At 40.7% G+C, this 22,500-nt stretch overlaps 1 protein-coding gene and 1 non-coding gene across 2 annotated transcripts in view; both read right to left on the bottom strand.

Annotated features, from left to right (window-relative positions):
- LOC138003281 (AP2-associated protein kinase 1-like) overlaps nt 1-15,159 on the bottom strand; it is a 26,566-nt gene extending 11,407 nt beyond the window's left edge. The window contains exons 1-6 of the mRNA XM_068849237.1: nt 14,881-15,159; nt 12,740-12,858; nt 12,427-12,532; nt 3,770-3,996; nt 921-958; nt 721-802 (exon numbers count right to left, since the gene is read on the bottom strand). Of these exons, the coding sequence (XP_068705338.1) occupies nt 721-802; nt 921-958; nt 3,770-3,996; nt 12,427-12,532; nt 12,740-12,858; nt 14,881-14,992 (684 nt within the window). The 5' untranslated portion in view covers nt 14,993-15,159. The remainder of the gene's footprint in view (nt 1-720; nt 803-920; nt 959-3,769; nt 3,997-12,426; nt 12,533-12,739; nt 12,859-14,880) is intronic.
- Trnas-aga (transfer RNA serine (anticodon AGA)) lies at nt 14,218-14,290 on the bottom strand. Its single transcript has one exon. It is a non-coding gene; the product is annotated as a tRNA-Ser (tRNA).
- Nucleotides 15,160-22,500: the final 7,341 nt, after the last annotated feature.

Genomic DNA, 22,500 nt, shown 5'->3' with positions numbered 1-22,500 from the left:
ATTTTGAATTTTCAAAGCATCATTGCTCAGAGATTATTCTGGTATATCGGGAAGTAGTTTTCAAACATGGCTCATTTTGCAATGCACATTCTGTATGCAATGCTTTATTCTCAGCTGACTGCCTAGAAAACATTAGCCTTGTGCTAATAAGGCAAAAAAAAAAAAATGTATGCAAAGATGCCTTCAGCCCTGAAAAATGTATTCAGGGCTTGTGTAGGTGATTCCAGAGGGACTGACTTTGTATCCCTGTTATGTAAATTACTGTATTCAAAGTGTACCTATGTACAAGTTGACCTTGTGTGTAAGTCTGCTTCCATTTTTTTAAGCTTAAAAACTGGGTTTTCTCTACTACCAGATAAGGTAGACAGGCATGGTAAGTTTCAGGAGGTTGATCACCATCACACACATACATGTAAACTCGCTCATCATTGCATCAGGAAGCAGCCTTTTTAGTTACACATTCATAGACATACAGAACGTTCAGGTCATAACTCTTAAAAACAACCCATCAAATTACATCTCATAGCACTGACCTGACCTCTTCTTTCTGAAGAGGTAGGTTACCTACATTGTACTTCTGCATTTGATATGAGACCACTATAGCGCTCCTTTCACCAAGAAAAATTCAGCAATCTACACATTATTATGTAGTTATTATTGAAATAGTTTGCAAAGTGAAACATTAGCCTTTGCCAGAGAAGTCAGAGGAAATGATCATACCCAGATATCAGCTTTGGTGGAAATTACTTTGTCGCTGTATAAGTCAATCATCTCTGGTGCACGGTAAGATAGCGTTGTGTACCTAATAAGAAATTTGGTAATTCTTTTGTAAGCTTTTAAACCTCCATAATGTGGACAATTTCAAGAGTACATGCGTATACATTTTTTAATTCCCTTGTAAAAATATGACTTCAACTTACTTTTGTATTTCTTCTTCCACCTTAGTCACTCCATCTTTCTGAAAGGCAAAAATTGTTAGAATGCATTGCCTGACACCTCATTAACCCAATGGGATGAAGCGTGTGCTGCTGGCCGAGTGGAAAGTCATGGGTACAGGATTGGAAACTTATGAAATGCACAGATTGTTCAATTTTGACAAACAAATTGTTCTTTTAATACAACAAGAGTGAAAGTACAGTACAACGGTGCTTGTGTTACTTTTAAGAGAGGGTTATCACCATAAATTGTATAATATTATAACTACTTATATGGATTAGCATTAGGAGAACACTATGACATTAACCACTTTTACGTCTAAACACAAGTGAAGAAAAAGAACAGAACTTGCGGAGGAATATTAACATGATGGCTTGATGACTGTAAATGACATAAAATACACATGTACAGGCTGTCTTCAACATACTACACATGCACAAGGCGATGAAATGTCACAACACTCCAATATTGCAATCCCTGTAAGAAAGGAGATCTTAGGTAGTTTCTGGTTTGTGCCTGGCCTTTGAAAGGCAGCATATAATGATGTACATGTAACATAGATAAATTCTGTAGAAAACTTAATTGCCTAACTTGTGAATTCCAAGGCAAATGTCACTTGAAAAACCAAGATCACACTCACCGCTTTGTGATTTGATTTTTCGAGTGAAATTTACCACCGGTTAGGCAATGAATTTTCCTTGAATCACATGAGTCTTAAGAGAAAACAAGCACATCCTCAGCAAGCGCACCAAAAGCAAAAAGGCCATTTTGGAGTCAACTTTTAAAAGACAGCGAATAGGAATCATGCTAAAATTAGAAATCATAGACATCACAGACATTTACAAGTGGTCCCATTTGATTCTCATAAGAATCGGCAAAATATGGCAACCAAGCAAGGACAAACTTCTAGCAAGATCTCCAACAAATTAACCAGTAAGTGCTTTAAACTATTTTTCATTCAGAATTCATGTACAATATTTAAATATGGAATATTGTGTCTGTGGTTCATTAGAAAGAAAAGAACTCTTAAATTTAAAGCTTAAAAGTCACTAAAAACGCGTCTTTCATTGCAGAGAGATCCTACCACAGTCAATTGACATTAGGCTGGAAATTGATGGAAAATATTTACTGGACAGTTGTTGAAAGTTGTTCCACTAAGCAAACCATTTACTGCTCCTGCCATAAAACCAGAGGGACTGGTTCCTTTCGTAAATGTAAATGCTCCTGGTGGCTGAACAGAAGGATTTATGTCAAGAGCAAACTCACTCAAAACTTGCATTGAATGGTCATTTTCAGCAGTGTTGGCAGCACTGTAACCAGCCAACTTATGGGACATCTTTTGCAGTTTATCCTCAGGATTGTGGCCGTAGCTGGAGAATGACTCTGGATTGCAACGACCAGTCACCTCAGAGACTTCAAGAGAAAGTCGAAGTCACCATGTGGCATTTGAATTACTGTTTTGTGGGAACTGGAAATTGTAAATTTACCACCAAGGGTGGCAGTTAAAGCAATACTCTTCATCACCTTCGCAGGCGTATTTCTACCAACTAGAGTTGTCTTGTACCAGTCATTGGACTGGTATGAGAGAAACATAAAAGTTACTAGGATCGTCACCTTTAGAATGATGGCAAATGTACTCAACAAAAGCATGGTAAGGATCTCGCTCCGCTCTGTCCATTGTCCACATTTTATTGTTGTACTTTCTTGGCCATTTCTTTGCGCTTCCTTCGGACCCCTGGTGGTTCTATGTTTGGCATTCGTTGTATTCAATATACCATTCCGTAACAGTAAATCACTGGGCTGGCGGGCATGTTGTTCTTTAATTCCTCCCATTCCCAGGTGGGTAATATTATTCCACCAAACAAGATGAAGCAGTGCTCATGGATTTTGTAAACCAATTGCTCCTGAAGAGCAAATCTTCTCAATTTCTGCTTCGACTGGTTGACCTGCATTTGGCTTGTTTCCAAGACCATCTTTCTTCAAATATTTTTTCTTCATGGAAAGAACAGTGGCAACTTCTTCAAACTCAGTACATGAGGATTTCTCTATGGCAAAGTTATCCGGTGCTGAATGGGCATGGCCGCTCAATAAAATACCTTTGAAAACCATTTTGATAAGTTTGTAGGGTAAAAAAAGTAAACTTTAAGGTAAAGTCTCTGCTTACGAGCCAGAAGGCCCATCAGGCCGGCACTTATCTCCGGTTTCCATAGCATGAAGCGACTACTCAGGACTCCCTGGATGGGAAGCTAGTCCATTGCAGGGTTACCCCCAGCATTTTGCCGGCACCCATTTTTACACCTGGGTGGAGAGAGGGATCGTGAGAGTAAAGTGTCTTGCTCAAGAACACAACACAATGTCCCTGGCCAGGACCTGAGGAATCTATAGCTTTAGCTTCAATTTCTTTGGCTTTCTCAGGTTATTCTGATGTTTTGTTCATTTCTTGTTGTTGCTGATGATTTCTTGTACTTCGGAGAGAAAGCAGCTAAGAAGTCAAATTCAAATAAAATTTGGAAGACATTCATCATGTGTAAATTCGTTGTTTTGCAACGATTTCTGTGACATTTGCATGGGACAAAATGTCTTTAGCATGGCTTTCAGTTTCAGAAACAAAATGAAACAAACTTGCTCCAGGCTCATGAAAGTGCAATACAACTTGCCAGGCATGCAATTCCAAGCTACACGTAAATACCCTCCCTTTGTCTACCAATCACAATGGGAGCTTTTTCTTACTCATGCGATTCTATAAGATACAGTGTACCAGTATTAGTAACAAAGAGTTACCCCTTGAGTAAAATAGTCATGATGACATTAATGTAACTGGATTAAAACGTACCTGTGGATCAACTATTCTTCTTGTAGCACTACCGTAATCACACAGCACGAAATCTCCACGATCACTTCTTAAAATGTTCTCCACTTTGAGATCTCTATGAATGACTGGAGGGTCAGCATGGTGCAGTTTAGCAACAGCTTCACATGTGTCAGTGAAAACCTTCAAAACTAAGGATTCACTCAATCCTGAATTGATGTGCTCATTCATCAACTGGACAACATGGCCCTCTTTAAAAATAAAAAAAAAGAATTGACATCACAAACTTAATAAAAAAGAAGGTATTCCTGGCAAGAGAAAATTTGTTGACACCATCGGGCTACTAAAAAATTTAAATGCAAAGAGAACTACTGTACGTGTAGTGCAGCATTCAGCAATCAAGCAGAAACACATAGAAAGCAATATGAAGAGGATAACAAGAAAGCTGTTATAAAGGCAGTTTTTTAACTTGGAGTATACGCTTAGCTTAATCAACTGGTTTGCAGTTACATGTACCATAAAACCCATATCAGTCACACTTAAGTGATCCAATAATATTTTTATTTAGAAGATTGAGTTTTGTACTATTAAGACCCTCAATCACGAAAAGATATTACACAACTTTCATCTCTGTTTTGATATTACTGTTGATTTCCATCTACGATTGCGAGCTCAGCTTGGCTTAATTATTCAGCAGGGAGAAGACAGGCCTTCTGATAGGGTGCGATTAAAAAATGCAAATAATGCGATTTTTTTCTCAGCAATTTTAAGCTTGTTTTATAAGGTTTCAGGTTAAGAAAAACACTTTTTTGCTGCCCCAAAGACATTTTGAACACAAAGGAACAGTAATTATGTATCTCGATTGACATTAGTTGGGATAAATAAATAAAAAATGAGGTCTTCTGCACTACCGGTGCACCACGTTAAAAGTTGAAAGGACACAGCTAACATGTCAAATGAATGATCAAGGTGCTTGTCAACCACGAACTTCCGAAGATGGTCAATCACAATAGGGCCATACCCCCATTTATATGAGAGAAAATAAGCCGTGGCTTACATAAGACTCGAATGTTCCCCCCGTATAAATGGTACAAAATCTACGTTCATGTCTCTTTCAAGCTGCGGCTTATATTGACCTGGGAATATATATTCGTATAAATAGTTCCTTTTGCGTATTTTGTACACCGTGGCCAGAGTAAGCCGTGACTTATTTTCTCTTGTATAAACGGCCCTAATATTGCACGACAAGAAAAACATCAGTCCATCGTCCACGTGGACTGTACCTGTCAGGTAATTTCTTGCTCGATCGTGAGCTGTCAGATTGGGCGGAATGTGGGAACTTCCTTCTTCGTCGAAGAAAAAGTGGTTGTTTTCACAACAAACTTATCCATTAGTAAGTTTTTATCAGTTTTCAACGAAAGAAACTACATTTTGGCGAAAAACTTACAACTTCGCTTATTTTTCACAAATCTCTTCTCTAAGAGAAGGCAACTGTGTCATCATTTCAGTGGTGTGTGTAGGCGGCGAAATACGAGATACAAAAACCCTCAACTTGTCGCGCAACATTGTTTCGTTGCAAGTTTTGGTCGATGTTTCGCGTTTTTCACCTTGATCAACTTGACCCGCAACAAAAACATTTGTGCGCGTTAAAGAAATGCAGCGCGCTGATTGGTTGATTTGCCAGTACACGAGCACATTTGCTGCGCGACAAGTTGTGAGCTTGATGAAAAACGAGCAACAAAGCCAAAATTTGTTGCTCAGAGTAGACCCGTGCTCTACTTTTCGCAACAACTTTCTTCAACCCGCAACAAAAGTTTTTGTTGCGCAACAAGATGATCATGCAAGGTGAAAAACGGGAAACATCAACCCAAACTTGCAACGAAACAATGTTACGCGCCAAGTTGAGGGTTTTTGTATCTCGTATTTAGCCGTGTTTGTGTTGCACCAATAGGAGAAGACTTGTACCATGTCCCCAACATTAAAGCCTTGAACTTCGAATGTTTACGAAATTGAAGGTGACAAAGGTTTTTAAGCCTTTTTCCAAGATAAATCATCTTAAAAATGGTGTATTTATGCAGGAATTTCAAAGAAACGTGTTGATTTATGTTTCATTTTATGAATTTTGTGCGTCTTTTGTGAATTATGTGATTTTTCGTGAATTGCGCGATCGGATGCGATTTGAGGTCGATTGTGCGAAATCGCACCATAGCGTAATATCAGAAGGCCTGAGAAGACGCTATGTACAGCATTTCTCCTTATTGAGATCCTTTGCGTTTGTGACTAATTCGATATATAATAATTTAGTATGAACATGAAAACAGCTGGTTGGTCAGTGCAATGCTCAGGGTTTTCAGAGCGGATCAATTTGTCTGATGTGAGGACTTCACTGGACCCATAAAGAAATTAAAATTATTGGCCACTGAAGGCATGTTGATCAAGCGACTGGACAAAGAAGAAACATGTTCAGCTGATATAGCCAAACATAGTCAGCTGTTGACTTTGCTCATGGGGACTGTGGGAATGTATAATTTCAAACTAGTTCAATTCTGATTTTTCTTTTCAACATTTTAGAATAAAATAGAAGTTAATGCCGATAAGCAAATACCAGGTGGAGCCATTACCCTATTTGGCTCTTTCAATCAATCTTGCCATGTGACCCTTCTCAGCTTGACTTTCTCAGAAAGCTCAAGTTTTTGTTTGTTAACAATTTTCTGGCCTCACAAACAGGGTACGGTATTATGCCTTCTGTTGTTTAAAAACAACAATTTTATTATTGTTTTGAAACAACAGAACTGGAACTGGAACAAGGCACAAAGCAGATTACCATCCATCCGAACTGGCAGGGAAATTCTCACACTCCACCGTGAACCCCTCCAATTCAAGTGCTCCTACTGAGGATGTTTCACCCCAGTCAATCAACAGAAACCATCACCGTACCCAACGATGCACTGTTTGAGACAGGTGGTCAACAACAGGTAAATCCTAGTTAACCAAGATGGCCATCTAGCAAGGCATGTTCTACGTGCAGGCACATCCCAACCATGTTAGCCATACCTATTTCCAACATCATGGATGAAAAACTACAACAAACTACTGCAAGAGCTGCTACTTCAATCTGTGCAACCTCGACAAACACCATGGCATTTAGACCAGTTTACCGATCCCAAGGTCGTCGCCAGCCTTCTCAACCAACCCAGCACCAGCAACCATATACTTCCTACCCTCTCTCAAGTACTGTCTCTATTATCAGCACATGTCCCAATCAAGTTTTAACAGGCCATATTAAGGATGAGCGCGTTAGGTTTGACACCCTGCTGCCAGAGAACTTATGCCTTTCAGACAAGGGGTACTGGTAACCATTTCTCTTGATGGTAAACAATTTATTGTCCCCTACTCCCCCAGTAAAAAGAAAACCCACATCAATTCTATCCACAAATGGCTGTCGGCTTTTTCAGCGTATTGTACTATCCTTTTCAATTCTTTCCATTAAAGACCTCCTGCTCAGTTAATAAGAGCTAAATGTTATATACTATATTATTATATATTATATATATAATATATTATATATTATCACTATTATATTATATATTATAAAGTAACTTCAACACTTTCATGTGGCCTTCTTGTGACATTGACTTCCGTATGAAAGCAGCCACAAACCTTGCCCTTAAGGTCTCGGTAAAGGTAAAATTAATATGGCGTCTCGCTCAATTTTTTTGGTTTTTGCAAATCTTGAATCAGTGAGCTGTGAAGTAAATTTTCCTGAAAAAAATTCTTACAAATTAATTTTAAACTCTTGAAGCTCTGTAACTGAACACTAGCAACCCTGAATAATTGGCAAGAGTACAAACAAGCTCGAAACAGGATAACTACCTTGCTATATTCTGCTGAAGCACAGTATTGGAGGGAGAAGTTCACTGAGGCTAAACCCTAAAGACTGTTGGCAGAATAACTGGTAAAAGAAAGCACTCTACTATTGGCCCTGTTAAAAGGCCCTTGATAATCCCAAGTGCAGTTTCCACAGCTCTTTTAAGCACTCATTTTATGCTGAAGAAGGTTACACATGTAGTATTTTAACTGAAACGTTCATAAAAAGTTTTTCAGTCAGTGACAACAATTTTTTTAATTCTTTTTACTATCATGCCTGGCTACAACGTATGGTATTCTTAAACTCAAATAATTCAATCTATTAGCTTCAATATGATACAGTGAATATAGTTTGACCTTAAACAAAAAAATGGCTGTGCGACAATTTCATTTTTCTGCGGACATGTCATTTTCCTTTACCAAGACCTTAACTGGGGAGACCAGGTTTCTAATGAAATCTACTGGGCAAGATAAGTCCTCCTTCCCAATTCACCGCTCAGTCTTGTCCCAAAGAAGAACAGTGATAGATGGCATACTATTTTTCACCTATTCTTTCCTACCCCTTCTACATGCCTATGCGTCCACCGTGATCCATTTCATTACTCACCTATCCAGCCCGTCTCTCACGTGCCTTTAAAGTTTTTTCTGGCAGCATTCAACCACCTTCACGTAGAGTTTGACTGCCCCATGGACCTTTCAGCAATTGATGCCTTTCCTTTACAAACTATGAAGGGGATCAAAATTTCCTATGGCACTGTAAAGAAGGCTTGCTCCCCTATTTCCTCATCGGTTCTCCATAGACTCTATCCAAACCCTTTCAGTCTTCTGATGTGTGCTCTTGTAATCAAGAAGTCTAAAACTGATCCTTTCTGGGAGACAGCCAGGCTCACCAATGAAACGTCAACCTCAGACGTGTGTTCGGTCACTGCTCTGCAAGATTATATGCTTCAAACTGCAACCCAAGAACCTGGTCAGTCAGTCCTCAGACTCTACTGTGGGTTATATCTCACTTGGACTTTGCTCACCAACCACTCAAGGTCCCTCCTAAACCTCTCTGACATTGACAGCCCCTCATTGTCTCTCATAGCTTCAGGATTGGTGCCACCACCACTGCCTGAGCTGCAGGCATCCATGACTGGCATATCACGTTCTGGGTCAATGTAAGTCTAGCGCTTCTTAAACTTAAACTAGGACCCCCAAAGAAGCAATATTTTTAGTTCTTTAATCAATGGCCTCGTGCTCCTCCTTTTAACAACTCTCCCTGGAGCCCGTATGAACACTACGGTCTTGCATTGAAATTTGAGTTTTCTACCAAACAGTAATGCACTGTGACACTTGGTTGGAATATTTTACTATAAAATTCTAAACCTATAGTGTTTTTACCTACAGCCACAGCCATCATCGGCCTAGCTAACATCATCAATGAGGCTTTCTTATCGCCAATGCACTGTTACACATCGCTCCCTGCCGCTTTTCCGTGCACTACTTTCAGTAACTACTCCGAAAACCCCCTTGTTGTGTCGGTCGAGTCAGTCCGCAAGAAATTATCAAAGTTGAACCCGTGCAAAGCTAACGGCCCAGACAACATCCCTGGATGGTTGTTAAAGGAAAATGCAGATATTTTAGCCGGACCGGTATCTGACATCTTGAACTACTCGTACCGTGAAAGACGCCTGCCATCGTCATGGAAGCACGCAGATGTGGTCCCCGTGCCAAAGCAAAAGCCCGTCCGCGATGTAAATAAGCACTTACGCCCTATCTCACTAACCCCCATTTTGTCAAAGTTGTCTGAAGATTATGTAGTTGACACTTACGTTAAACCTGCTGTGCTGGAGCGGATTGACCCCCAACAATTTGGGGCTGTACCTAAATCTTCTACTACGCATGCGCTTATTAGTATGTTGCACTCTTGGTTGGAATCGACTGACGGAAATGGGGCTACTACGAGAGCGGTACTATTTGACTTTCGCAAAGCCTTTGACTTAATTGATCACCAAGTCCTAGCCCCAAAGCTCTCCTCGTATGATATTCCGGAGTCGATCATGTGCTGGATCTTGGATTTCCTAACGAATAGAAGGCAAAGGGTGAAACTGAGTTGTGATTGTGTATCTGAATGGCGTTCTGTACCAGCAGGTGTTCCTCAGGGGACTAAACTCGGTCCCTGGTTATTTCTGATTATGATCAATGACCTGAGTGTGGCAAATACGAACATCTGGAAGTATGTAGATGATACTACCCTCGCTGAGTGTGTGGAAAAGAACGGAACCAGCTCGATGCAGTCGCGCGTTGACGAATTTGTTACAAAGTCACGAGCTGATGGTTTCCAGTTGAATGAATCGAAGTGCAAGGAACTTAGAATATCATTCACAAAGTCAGAGAGTATTTTAGAGCCTATTACTATCAATAATACGAACATTGAGATTGTTCCATCTGCTAAATTACTAGGTGTTATGATATCGAATGATTTGAAGTGGAATGTGCACGTAGAAATGATATGTAAGAAAGTCGCAACGCGTCTCTACTTTCTTAGGCAATTAAAGCGTGCGAAAGTGCCAACTAATGACCTTTTGAGCTTCTACACCACTTGCATATGGCCAGTCGCAGAGTATGCATGTTCAGCCTTTCATACCGCTCTACCGCAATATCTCTCCGATCAGTTAGAGCGCCTGCAGAAGCGAGCACTACGCATAATAAGCAATAACGAGTTATCTTATCGACAAGCTTTAGAAGTTTTTAGCATACCTACCTTGTATGCCAGGAGAGAGGCGATTGGTAACTCAATGTTTCAAGACATATGTAATAACAATAATCACAAGCTTCATTCACTCCTTCCGCCATCTTACTCTGGCACTTTGCGTACACGGAAAAATCGCAAGTTCCAAGTCCCGCGTTTTAAAACCAATCGTTTCAGAGACAGTTTTATTGTAAGCCATTGCCGATAACATGCCCTTTTGCAACTCATATATATTAAATGATATGTTTTTGAAAAATTTTAGCTGTATCTTAATTGTAATTTAGTGTTCACATAATAATAGCTTTAGTATTGTTAAATTCTTATCAAATAACTTTCTTAATTTATCATTTTATAATTTATAGTTACAATTAATTAACGTTGTACATTTGTAAAAATTATCGTAATTCAGCCCTCGGGCTGCAAGGGTAATTTTAATAAAACTATCTATCTATCTATCTACCTCATATTGGCATAACATTATGCCAGGACATTATGCCAGCAACTAAGCCCATCTTGCAATACAGGCATGAGGCATACCCTCGGCTAGGCGCCAAGGCCCCTCATCCAGTGATCCATACAGGTAGTGTTATCCACACCTTGCCAGTACATTCCCTGCCCCCTCATTTACTCCCAATTTGTGTGTCTGCTGAGAAGAGTTAAACTTGCCCTAGATTGTCACTCTGAATGGCGCTCTGTGCCATCCGGCATCCCCCAGGGAACAAAATTAGGCTCCTGGTTATTTCTTGTCATGATTAATGATCTGGACACCCCAGCTGACATGTGGAAATACATGGACGACACATCTTGTTCCAAAATAGTTACAAAGGGCAGTGAGAGCAAACTCCAAGAACCTGTGGATGACCTTTCAAGACAAGCGAGTATCGATGGGTTCCAAGCGAATGAGGGCAAGTGCAACGAACTACAAATTGGATTCTTAAACAACAACCACGATTTTGAACCCGTAGTCCTAAATGGCAAACTTCTTGAATAAGTCACCAGTGCCAAATTGCTAGGCATGATCATTAGCCACGATTTAAAGTGGAACATGCAAACCTCTGAACTAAGTAGAAAATGTTCGTCTCATCTCTACTTTTTGAAACAACTTAAGAGATCTCGAGTTGCACCAAGTGAACTTGTGCTATTCTACGTGACATGCCTTAGGCCCGCCCTGGAATATGCAAGTCCTGTATTCCATCGTTCCCTACCAAACTACATCAGCGAAGATTTGGAACGGATCCAAAGGAGGGCACTCAGAATCACCTATCCTGACCTGTCATATAGTGTAGCACTAGTAACAGCTGGCCTTCCGAAACTTCATGAGAGGAGAGAAAAGATTTCAACCGATCTGTTCGACGAGATAGTCTGTGACCCCATTCATAGACTCCACAGCCTCCTCCCCCAAAGGAAGAGTTGTAAATATGCACTGAGACGCAAAAGAGATTTTACCCTCCCCAAATGCAAAAGCGAGCGTTTGAAGAACAGTTTTATTTTTAGCCATGTCTATAATACGTAGATAATTTTTCTTCTTTCTTTAAGACAAAGTTGTATATATTCCGTAATTCAGCCTATGGCTGCAAGGTGTTTATAATAAAAGTATCTATCTAAAGTATCTATCTATCTTTTACGGCGCACATGTGCATTAAGTCTAATAATTATAATTCATATCATAATCTTAAACAAAGGAACTATGTTAGTTTGAAATGTGAAACAAATATAACATCAAACCATACTAAAATTATACATGCTGACTCACACACTTCAAATGGGCAAAAAAGACAGCTGCTTGAAAGCACCAATCGTACTCAAGTACTGTAAGTTATTATTGACTTTCTCATGACTTCTGAATCATAATAATAATTGCAGACTTTATATTCATAAAATTATATGCAAAGACATGAAAAAATAAAAACATTATTTTAGAGTACGCAACAACTGTTTTGGTAACCTTTGGCAATCATCAGGAATCTTCAGAGGTCATGAGAAGTCAATGGAAAATGATCAATTACTGAGTAGTTGGCAGGTACAGCAATGACAATCTTCCAGACAAAGTGCAGAAAGGAAGCACATTGTTCCAACATACCTCTACAATATTCCATGAGTATGAGAACCTCGTAAATACCAGGGCTGGTCTGATTGATGGTGCAACCAAGGTATTTGATGGTATTCTTGTGGCCTGATAAAAGTTTCTATAGAAAAGATATCCTCGAGTTTAGGTCATGAATTCAGTTACCACATTACGTGTATGTATCCACTTTGTCATTTTTCCAGTCTCTCCAAAATGCAATAAAGTCATGTCATGCAAACAAGTACATGAGCACCTTTTGCAATGATCAGATCACTTGAGTAAACTTAAGGGACTAAAGTTTAAGAGTTAGCGAAAAGCAGTCACAAACCATTATCTCAATTTCTTGCTTGCAGATTTCTAGATCATGCACATTGTTAACTGAGATTCTCTTGAGTGCATGTCGTTTTCCACTGGGTACCCTGACCAAAAACACCAGTGAAAATCCACCTGTGGGATAAAATAATATTATTAATCAAAAAAATGTGGGGATATGCAGAACCACAGTTTACCCAGACGTATGGGTAAAACGCTGTTACAAACATATATCTACAGAATCTCTGTGGCTCATGTTGCAACTACAACAGGGATCGATGCTGATTGGTCAGCTGTTTTTTGAATGGAAATGTTTGCATAATTTTCAAAATATTTCAGTCAACCATTGAAGTAACTAACGGTATCAGGAAAATGACACCACGGAATTCAAGTTTTCCTTTCTAGGTAGCCAACATGATCTTCAACGCTGTGTTCAAATTCTTTTCAAAATGGAAAAACGAAGACTTACTTAAAGCCCATTCCATGAAAGTTTTGAATACTGCATTACAGGACCTGAATCCACATTGAATGACAAACATTAGTATAATTACATAGGTGATTACTGAAAATTCTCTGCACTGATTGGTTGCTGTTGAGATGATTATTACACGATAATCACCAAAAATAGTTGCAAGCCGTCTTGTCAAGGTGACAGACAAAGAAATTAATTGTTTTAAGGAAAAGGCATATTTCTCAAATACACTGTGATCACCTGTGTAATTATACTAAAACAAGAATTCACCTCACCTTTGGCAAATCATAATAAGTGTTTGCAATAGGAGGTAGATTAACCTTTGATTTAGCATTTCATTAATGTCAAGTCACTTTCCCATTCCCTGAAAAATAGGAGCCCTGTGGGAGCTTAATTGGAACAAGGTTATTTGCGCTCCACGACTAGGGTGGAAAAAAATCCTTCATGATTTCTCTGTCCATGATTCATCAAGGAACTCTTGCAATGGTGGCCCTTCAACTATATTGTACATGTAAATGCATTTGATTTGTTTGCCTCAATATATATATGTAGTCAGTTCAGTAGATCCCTTGAGCCAACAACGTATCACCCCCTAGAGGATCACAAATGGATTCACAGTCCAAGTTGAGGAGAAATTGACAGAAAGTTATATATGCAGTTAGTTATGTACATTTGTATATATATGTCCAAAATTTGTGCTGGGAATAATTTTTAGTATATGCTAAAACAGTGGATAATGTTGAAGGCACACTCTGATTGGCTACTCAAACTCCAAATATCGTTTGCTATTCACCTCTGAGCAATTCACATAGGATTTGCGCCGAAAATATTGCAATCGTTTGCAGGAATAGATGAGTATAAATCATCTTTTTGTGCTATATTATCTCACTTTTTTAGTATATGCAAAACCAACTATTCACCTCAGTGTCAGTGGCTAGTGGTGGATATTATCAAGTGAAGCTATGATCTTCGCAGTTATGAGCGCAATTTTTGTAATTATTTAGAGAAGCCTGAAAAATTCAGGACTTCAACGGGGTTTGAACCCGTGACCTCGCAATTCTGGTGCGACGCTCTAACCACCTGAGCTATGAAGCCACTAACGTTGGGACCTGGTCATTTGTGGGTTCTAATGGTCCCATGAGGAATAAATCAATGATGAAATGGTATATGAAATATATCCGCAGTTCATATATAATTCATTTCAAATACCATTTCATCGGTGGATATTATGTTACACACCACTAGCAACCTCCACTTCAATGAATAGTTGTTAGCTACTTCATTCAACATATTAAAGGCAAATGTGTGTAAGCTTTAATAGAACAACAAATCTGCAGTCTGCATTAAACAGCAACTTGATTATACAACTTATCATCATAATCAGTACAAATCATTCTGCAATGTACCAATTTTTTTATTGTTGTCTTTCTAATTATGCAATCACCCACTAATATGTTGACTTTAGTAATATCTTAACTTTTTATAAACACAGAACCTTAATTTGGGATGATCGAAGTCATCATTTATTGTCCATTATAAAGTTTTCTGAATGCTTAATATGTTAAGTTCAGCAAGCTAATAACTTATCTGGCTACCACGAATTTTCAAACGATCGACGCTACCTCAACTCAAAAACTAAACGTAAGCAACAAAGAAGTGAAATCTAAACGGAAAAACCCCTTTACCTTCAGCAATAACTTCCTCCACCACGCACTGGCACCCTCCAACAACGAATGTCTTTCCCACAAAACTGCTTTGGTGGTCGCCACTTCCACTCGAAGAAAAGAACTTCTTCATTTTTCACACGAATCAGGAACCCCCAACACTAAATCTTAGCGCTTTGGTGTGTTTACATATTAAAGAGTGAACCCTGCCACTAATATCGGCACACTTGATGGAAATTAGAGATTCCTTTCCACTTTTCCACTTGAAAAAAAAAACATGGCGGACAACCACCCCATGAATCTCCGCGAGCTACTACTTCCCGAACATTAAAAGAGCCCAAAAGTTTGATAATTAAACTTCCGGTCTTCCTCCATCGCAAAAAAATTACGCCAGACCATATTTATCGTCAACGAGGAACCCCTCAGAGGCGAAATGGTTAACAAAATCGAGGTCAATGTAAGAGACGTTTCTAGAGTGGATCACGTCCAGAAAATGATAAATATCCAATAATAATAATTATCGCTAACTTGGTGTAGCTAATATCCCCGAACATTTACCCTCCCATCCATGATATACCACAGAGGATGGACCTAGGTATTTATAGATTATGCTAGTAAAAGTGGCATATTATGCTAGTAGCATTGTGGTTTTTTTTGGCCAAATTATGCTAACATTACGCTCTTTTTTCCAAATTATGCCACCGCTTTTTTAAATTATGCTCTTTGAAAAAATGCAAAGGGTCGGCTCGCTTCTCTCCCGCTCTTCTAGACGAATTGAAGTTTTGGTTTAAAAGCATTGAATTTTTTAATGGTTACTCCATTCCGCCTCCCCCTGATTCGTCCACTGTTATTTTTTCCGACTCGAGCGACGCAGCTTTCGGAGGCTTTTGCGCCTCCCTCTACGGCACTGTGACCAGCGGTATGTTCACGATCGACGATTTGGGTCCAACTTCTTCTTTTCGTGAACTGTAAGCTATTTACTTTGTTTTGCTCTCTTTTGTTGAGCACTTGAGCTCAAGAAGGTAAAAATTTTTACCGACCATCTGAGTGCCGCCAGGATAGTTTCTATTGGTAGCTCTAAGGTCCATCTTCAGTCGGTGGCTCCGAGTATCCTTTGTTTTTCCCATGGTATTGCCTTGGAAGGGTAGTGGATTCCCTGGTCGCCCAGCGAGAGGGCCGATCTCTTAAGCCGTTTAGTTGACAAGGATGATTGGCGGGTCAATCCCTCCGTGTTTCGACTGCCTGAAGCCAAATGGGGTCCCCACGCGATCGACCGTTTTGCCTCCTATTATAACGCTCAGCTTCCGCGTTTCAACTCCAAGTTTTTTTCTCACTGTTGCCCCGGTGTTGATGCCTTCGTCCGGGATTGGAGTGGAGAGAGTAACTGGGTTTGCGGTGGGTTTCGTCGTGAACGCCGTTCGAGTTGTCACGGCTTGTTCCGGTCGTGGGACTTATGTGATGGACCTTCACGGTTTAAGTCACTCGTCAGGGAGGTTTTTGGGCTTTCCGCCATACATGACCTCATTTTGGAAGGCCGAGGTCAGATGCTTATCTATAAGTCCAACCCGTCCGTTTTTCGCGTTTGCCCAAAATTCAGAATGTTGGCTTTGCGAGTGGATTTTGGGTGGGTTGTTGGTGGTGTTACGGATGGTGTTTCGAGCTTGATTTGGCATATTTTGAGTCTGAATAGGCACGTTTTGAGCCTGATTTGGCACATTTTGAGCCTGAATTGGCATAGCTTGAGCATTATTTGGCGTGCATCGAGTTTGTGTGGTCTCGTCGTGGTTTGTGCCCGCATCGGTATTTTTGGTGATTGGCGCAGTAGTTGTTTGATTTTCGCGATATTTCTTCTTTTCTTTCAGATGTCCTGAGTTCCGGGATTTGTCTTGAAGCGGAATCATTGACCGATTCTTTGTTGAGTGATGTGATTCCAGGCCTCATTGATCTGCAATTGGATGCTAAGCTTCCTTCCACGTTGCTGAAGTACAAATCTGGCTGGTTGCGTTGGCACTAGTGGGCTTTGTCGAAGGTTGGTGTTTTCGTTATATCAGGAAAACCTTTGCATAGAGCATTGCTTATTTCTGAATTAGCTGAACGTTCGTCTGAGAATAACACCAGCATATCTTCTATAGAATCTCCCGTTTATGCTATTAAGTGGGGCTACGCAATGGCTGGTATCGAGGCTTGTCTTGTTCGCCATTCTTCCGAGTAAAGTTTGCTTTATATAGAAGATGCCAAAAGAAGGCTTGCGCGCCCAGTTCAGGTTAAGGAGCCACTGTCGGTAACACTGTACAGGCGATTGCTGCGCATTTTGGCTCTAGCTTTTCGCTTTCCGATCTTCGTTTTTTGTTCGTCCTTTTAGTTGTTTTTGCTGGCCTTTTTCGCATTGACGAGATTAGGAAGATAGCACTTAGTGATGTCTCTTTTTTTTTGTGATCATAAGTCAGTTTACGTGCCTGAGCACGAAAACGATCAGCATAGGGAAGGCCACACTGCTTTTCTCGCTAGATCTGGCAAGGTTACTTGTCCTGTGGCTGTCACCGAGCGGTTGATTAAGCTTTTGCCGAAGTCTTCCTCTGCGTTCCCATTGGTTCGTAGAATTGTAAAGCCAAGTCCAAGGAGCATTTTCATTCTAGTTTGGGCGTTTCTTTTTCCTCTTTAAGGGAGGAGTTTAGGAAGCGTATTAAGCCATTTGTTAGGGAAGTTTCTAAGTACGCCAAGCACAGTATGAAGTCTGGTGAGGCGTCCAATGTGGCTTGTAGGAAAATAAAAATTTGGTTTTATCAACGGAGTTGATAATGTAATGTACGGTGGCCACTCTGTACGGTGGCCAATTAACATTATCAACTCCGTTGATAACTACTTCCCCACCGACGCAGCACCACAGTTTCTTTAGAAACTACCCCCTTCATTCATTTGTAGGAAATGATAGTTGGTGATTTGTTAGATATCCATGCTGGATGGAGATGCGAATCCACTTGGCATAGGTATAATTAAGCATGGTCTTAGCGAGCGTTTAGCAGTAGCTAAGGTGCTTTCAATTTAGTTATTTCTGATATTCGTTTATATATAATAAGAACAATAATAATAATAATAATAATAATAATAATAATAAACACCCCCTAGGCTCGACAGCATTACTGTACCTCCCGAGGGAAAAAGGGGGGCGCGGGCTGAAATCAGTCGAGCAAGAATACAAACTCGTCAAGATAAAGGCTGCTCTGAAAGTCTACAAGAATCTGGACCCGACCATTGCAGTTGTGAGAAAGTTTGAAGAAAGAGCAGGTGAGGTGGGACACCATTCATTTTTAAAGGATAGCATGAAGTATGCAGCAGAGCTCGGTCTTGGCCTGGACCTTGAGCACCCGTCACCCTGCATCACCCAGGGGGGAGTAACAATCACAGACAAGAAGATCAAAGTTGCCTTGAAGGAAACTGTAGAAAAGCAGAATACACAGGCTGTGAGGGAAGAGAGGTGGCAAGGAAAGCTACACACAAGTAGGTGGGAGGATGTAAGTCTGAGTAAAGCAGGCTGCTTTGCTTGGCTTAAGGACTGGACGTTGTGTCCGTCTAACACCGTTGCAGGAGTGATCGAGCTCTACGAGCAACTATTGCCAACACGAATATATTACAGTCACAAGGTGCGAGCCCAACCAGCTACTGAAATGGCATGTAGGCTATGCAGTAGATCAGCAGAAACAGTTCAGCATATTCTAGCTGGATGTCCCACCTTGGCCCAGAACAAGTACTTGGAAAGGCACAATAACGCCTTGAAGATCCTGTTCTTCGAGATCCTGAAGGACGCAAACCTTATTGACAAAGTCCCACCATGGTTCTCCCAAGTAAAACCCAAACCGGTATATGAAAACGACCAGTTTCAAGCCTACTGGGATGTCCCGCTGTATGCTGAACACACCGAGGTGAGAGCAAACAGAATCGATGCCCGTTTTATCGACCACCAACAGGAGAAGGTGATAGCACTAGAGATGAGCTGTCCATGGATTGATAACCGAACAAGTAAGGAAGAGGAGAAGACAGCCAAGTATGCCCCCCTAAGATGGGAGATAAAGCGACAGTACCCTGGGTACGATGTGCAACAATACAACATCATTATTGACGTGCTAGGTGGATGGTCCACAGACATGGAGGAGGGAATGAGGAATTTACTCGGGTCAAGAGTGAGAACTAAAGGAGTCCTGATAAAGATGCAGAAATCGGTCTTATCAAGCTCTCTTAATATTGCCCGCACTTTTAAAGTAATCACATAAACTTTACGAGCAATATAACACGAATTTCATTTCAGCAAAGGATATTATTGTAAAAAAAAATGTATTATTATTATTATTATTTTTTTTTTATTATTATTATTATTTTTTTAAATTTTAGCAATCACTTATTTTATATTTTCCCTTAGTTTAATAGATTTAAGTGGATAATACTTTTAGAAAGATATTTGTAAATAGGACTTGAACATGGTGTTTTTAAGGAGCTCCTGGGTTACGATTAACGCCCCAGGTAGCTTTAAGGTATTGACATTCAAAAGTTTCAAACTGTCATAATAATAATAATAATAACAATAATAACAATAATGATGATGATGATGATGATGATGATGATGATGATGATGATGATGATGATGATGATGATGATGATAATAAGCGTATGACTCCGTGGATCACCGTTGGTTGCAAAAGTTGTTTTCTCTTCATCGTTTTCCCAGGTGGATAGGCGAGGTGATTACGAGGTTAAGCGCCAAGTGGAACACAAAGATTGCCGTGAGAACTGTGAAAGGGATGGAGACGTCTGAGCGTATAAGTTTAACAAAGGGTCTTCCCCAGGGCTATGCCCTGTGTCCGAGGCTGTTCACGATGAGTATAAATCCCCTAGCGTGGAAGTTGCGAGCTTCTGAAGGCTATCGACTCTCGAGACCTATTAGCCAAAAGGTCACGGATCTCTTGTATATCTAAAGATATACGCAACTTCACAAGGCAAGCTTCAAGTTGTGATGAGTGATGCGAGAATGGCGATGGAAGATATCGGGCTAGCGTGGAACGAGCGAAAGTGCGCAGTGGCTCACGTGAAGCGGGGCAAACTCGAGACGTCGGACGGGTTGATTATCAGGGAAGATGATGTGATCGAAAGTTTGAAAAAAGGATAACAATATAAATTCCTGGGAGTACTGGAGAATGTTAGTCATGAAGACAACCGGGTTCTTCAGAATGCAGAGAAGGTGTACATGGATAGACTATCAGTGATATGGTCGAGTCCGTTATCAGACTACAACAAAGTGTTGGCGACCAATCAGTTCGCCCTTCCGGCTTTATACTTCATGTGAACCCAGGTGTGGACTATTGCGGATTTGCAGAGGTTAGACAGAGAGACTCGTAAGGTCATGGTTGTTAATGGAGCTAAACACCCTTTGAGCTCCACAGATCTACTGTACCTACCTAGGAAGTTAGGAGGGCGGGGCCTTAAGTCCATCGAGAGGGAGTACAAGACCATCAAGATAAAGGCAGCTATGAACTTGCATTCCAAGAAACGATCCAACTATGCACCTGGTGAGACAGTCCCGGAGGAGAAGGCGGCTCGTACAGGGAGCAGATCGCTGATAAAGGATGCAGAAAGTTACGCAAAAACAGCTGGGATTACGATTAGAGTTGCAGTACCCACAGCCAGTGGGGGTTACGGAAACTGGGAACGTAATTGACAGAAAGAAGTTCAGTGGGTGGAGTAAGAAAGTAAACCAGAGCAGAGGCTGTGCAGAGATTGAAAGTGAGGGATGGCAAGAGAAATTAATAGCGGAGAGATGGAGAGATGAAGATGTGGACGAGGAATTTTTTGATTGGCTGTCAGGTTGGAAAACAGCTCCAATTAAGACAGTGGCGGAACTACAAGAGTTATATCAGCAACTTCTGCCAACTAAGCTATACGCCTCGAGGAAGACCAAGACACACACAGGCGGTGATGAGAAATGCAGGCTATGTCGAAAGGCACAAGAGAGTGTCGCACCAGTGGTATCAGGCTGCAGTGCACTGGTGCAAACCTTGTAACTGACTAGGCACAACGCAGCACTCAAAATTCTATTCTTTGAGATGCTTAAGGGCTACCAGCTGGCGGACGCCATCCCACCCTGGTATTCACCAGTCCAGCCCAAACCGGTGTATCAAGACGGCAAGGTGACGGCGGATTGGAATGTGCCTGTTTTCGCGGAGCACCTGCAAGTAAGAGCCAACAGAGTTGACACTAGGTTCGTAGACAGGGAAAACAAGAAGGTGATGCTGATAGAGATGAGCTGTCCCTGGATGGATAACAGAAAGCAGAAAGATGAGGAGAAGACCTTAAAGTATGCGCCTTTGCGACTAGGACTCAAGAGACAGCACCCAGGGTACAAGATTCAAAAGTTCAACATCGTTATTGACGCTTTTGGTGGTTACTCAAGGAGTCTGAAGGATGAAGTCAAGACGTTAGTGGACTCAGATAGGTACCAAGAGGTACTCAGAGGAATGCAGAAAGCCGTCCCGAGTCACACCCTTCACATCGCTAAAACATTCAAAATCATATTCGCTGGCGATTGTTTAAGCAGAATTAGATTTTCGCTTTTGCTGACTTTGTAATTTTTGAGTCATTTATTTAGACTCCTGGCGGGGGACGTGAGATGTGCCTTTCGGCATTGTCGCGTACGCTTTTATGCTTCCTTTGGACACTCGAAACAGCTGTAATTTTTTCTTGAGCGGGCAAGATGATATGAACCAAATCCCGCGCTGTGATTGGCTACCCGAGCGGGCAAGATGGAGCTATCTTGCCCGCTCGGGATTTCTCGCTTGGTCCCGCAAGATCAAAGATCCTTTTTTGGCGTTTTATCTCATATAATAAATCCTTTATTGACCGAGCTTGTTCGGTTAAGATGGCTAGATATTGGCCTCGTTCCTTTTTTGCGTGTTTATGGACCTCGACTTCGTCTCGTCGGTGCATAAACACGCCAAAAAAGAACTTGGCCAATATCCAGCCATCTTGACATCACGCTTGGTCAATAACCCATATATATTTCGTCTTTACTTGACCCCATTTTTTTATTGAATAGTAATAAGATGCAAAAAGCAATCTGACATAGAACTATCAGCAAAGTTTTAAAAAAATAATTAGAACAGATTCAGAGCTACCGTTTTAGTGATGTGATCGACACACAGTGGAGTATCGATACATACACACATACATATTTAACAATCCTAAAAGTCGTGAGACTATACAGGATACTAAAACAGTCAGCGACGAAATAGAAAAGGGGCAAAAAGAAATAAATACCCAAATTAAATTATTTACAACATATAAATATTAATTATTTACATTGCGATCCTCCCTAGAACAAAAACTGGGCCAAGTTACTTGCCTCCTCTTCTCCATTTTACAAGCTACGGATGACAAATATTTTCCGAAACAGTGAAGAAACGTAGCGATATCAGAGGAAATCAGAGGAGATGTGCCAGTTCTTCGAAAAACGTGGCTATCCTGTCTCTGTGGTCAAAGCGGGCCATCATCGCGCCCAACAATTTGATCGACAGTCATCACTACAAACGTCACAAAAAGATAAGAATGACAGAATTCCATTCACCCTCACTTTCCATCCTCATAATCACGCAGTCA

Source organism: Montipora foliosa, chromosome 5 (assembly GCF_036669935.1).
Source record: "Montipora foliosa isolate CH-2021 chromosome 5, ASM3666993v2, whole genome shotgun sequence".
NCBI lineage: Eukaryota > Metazoa > Cnidaria > Anthozoa > Scleractinia > Acroporidae > Montipora > Montipora foliosa.
This window is presented reverse-complemented; position numbering and strand designations above follow the sequence as displayed.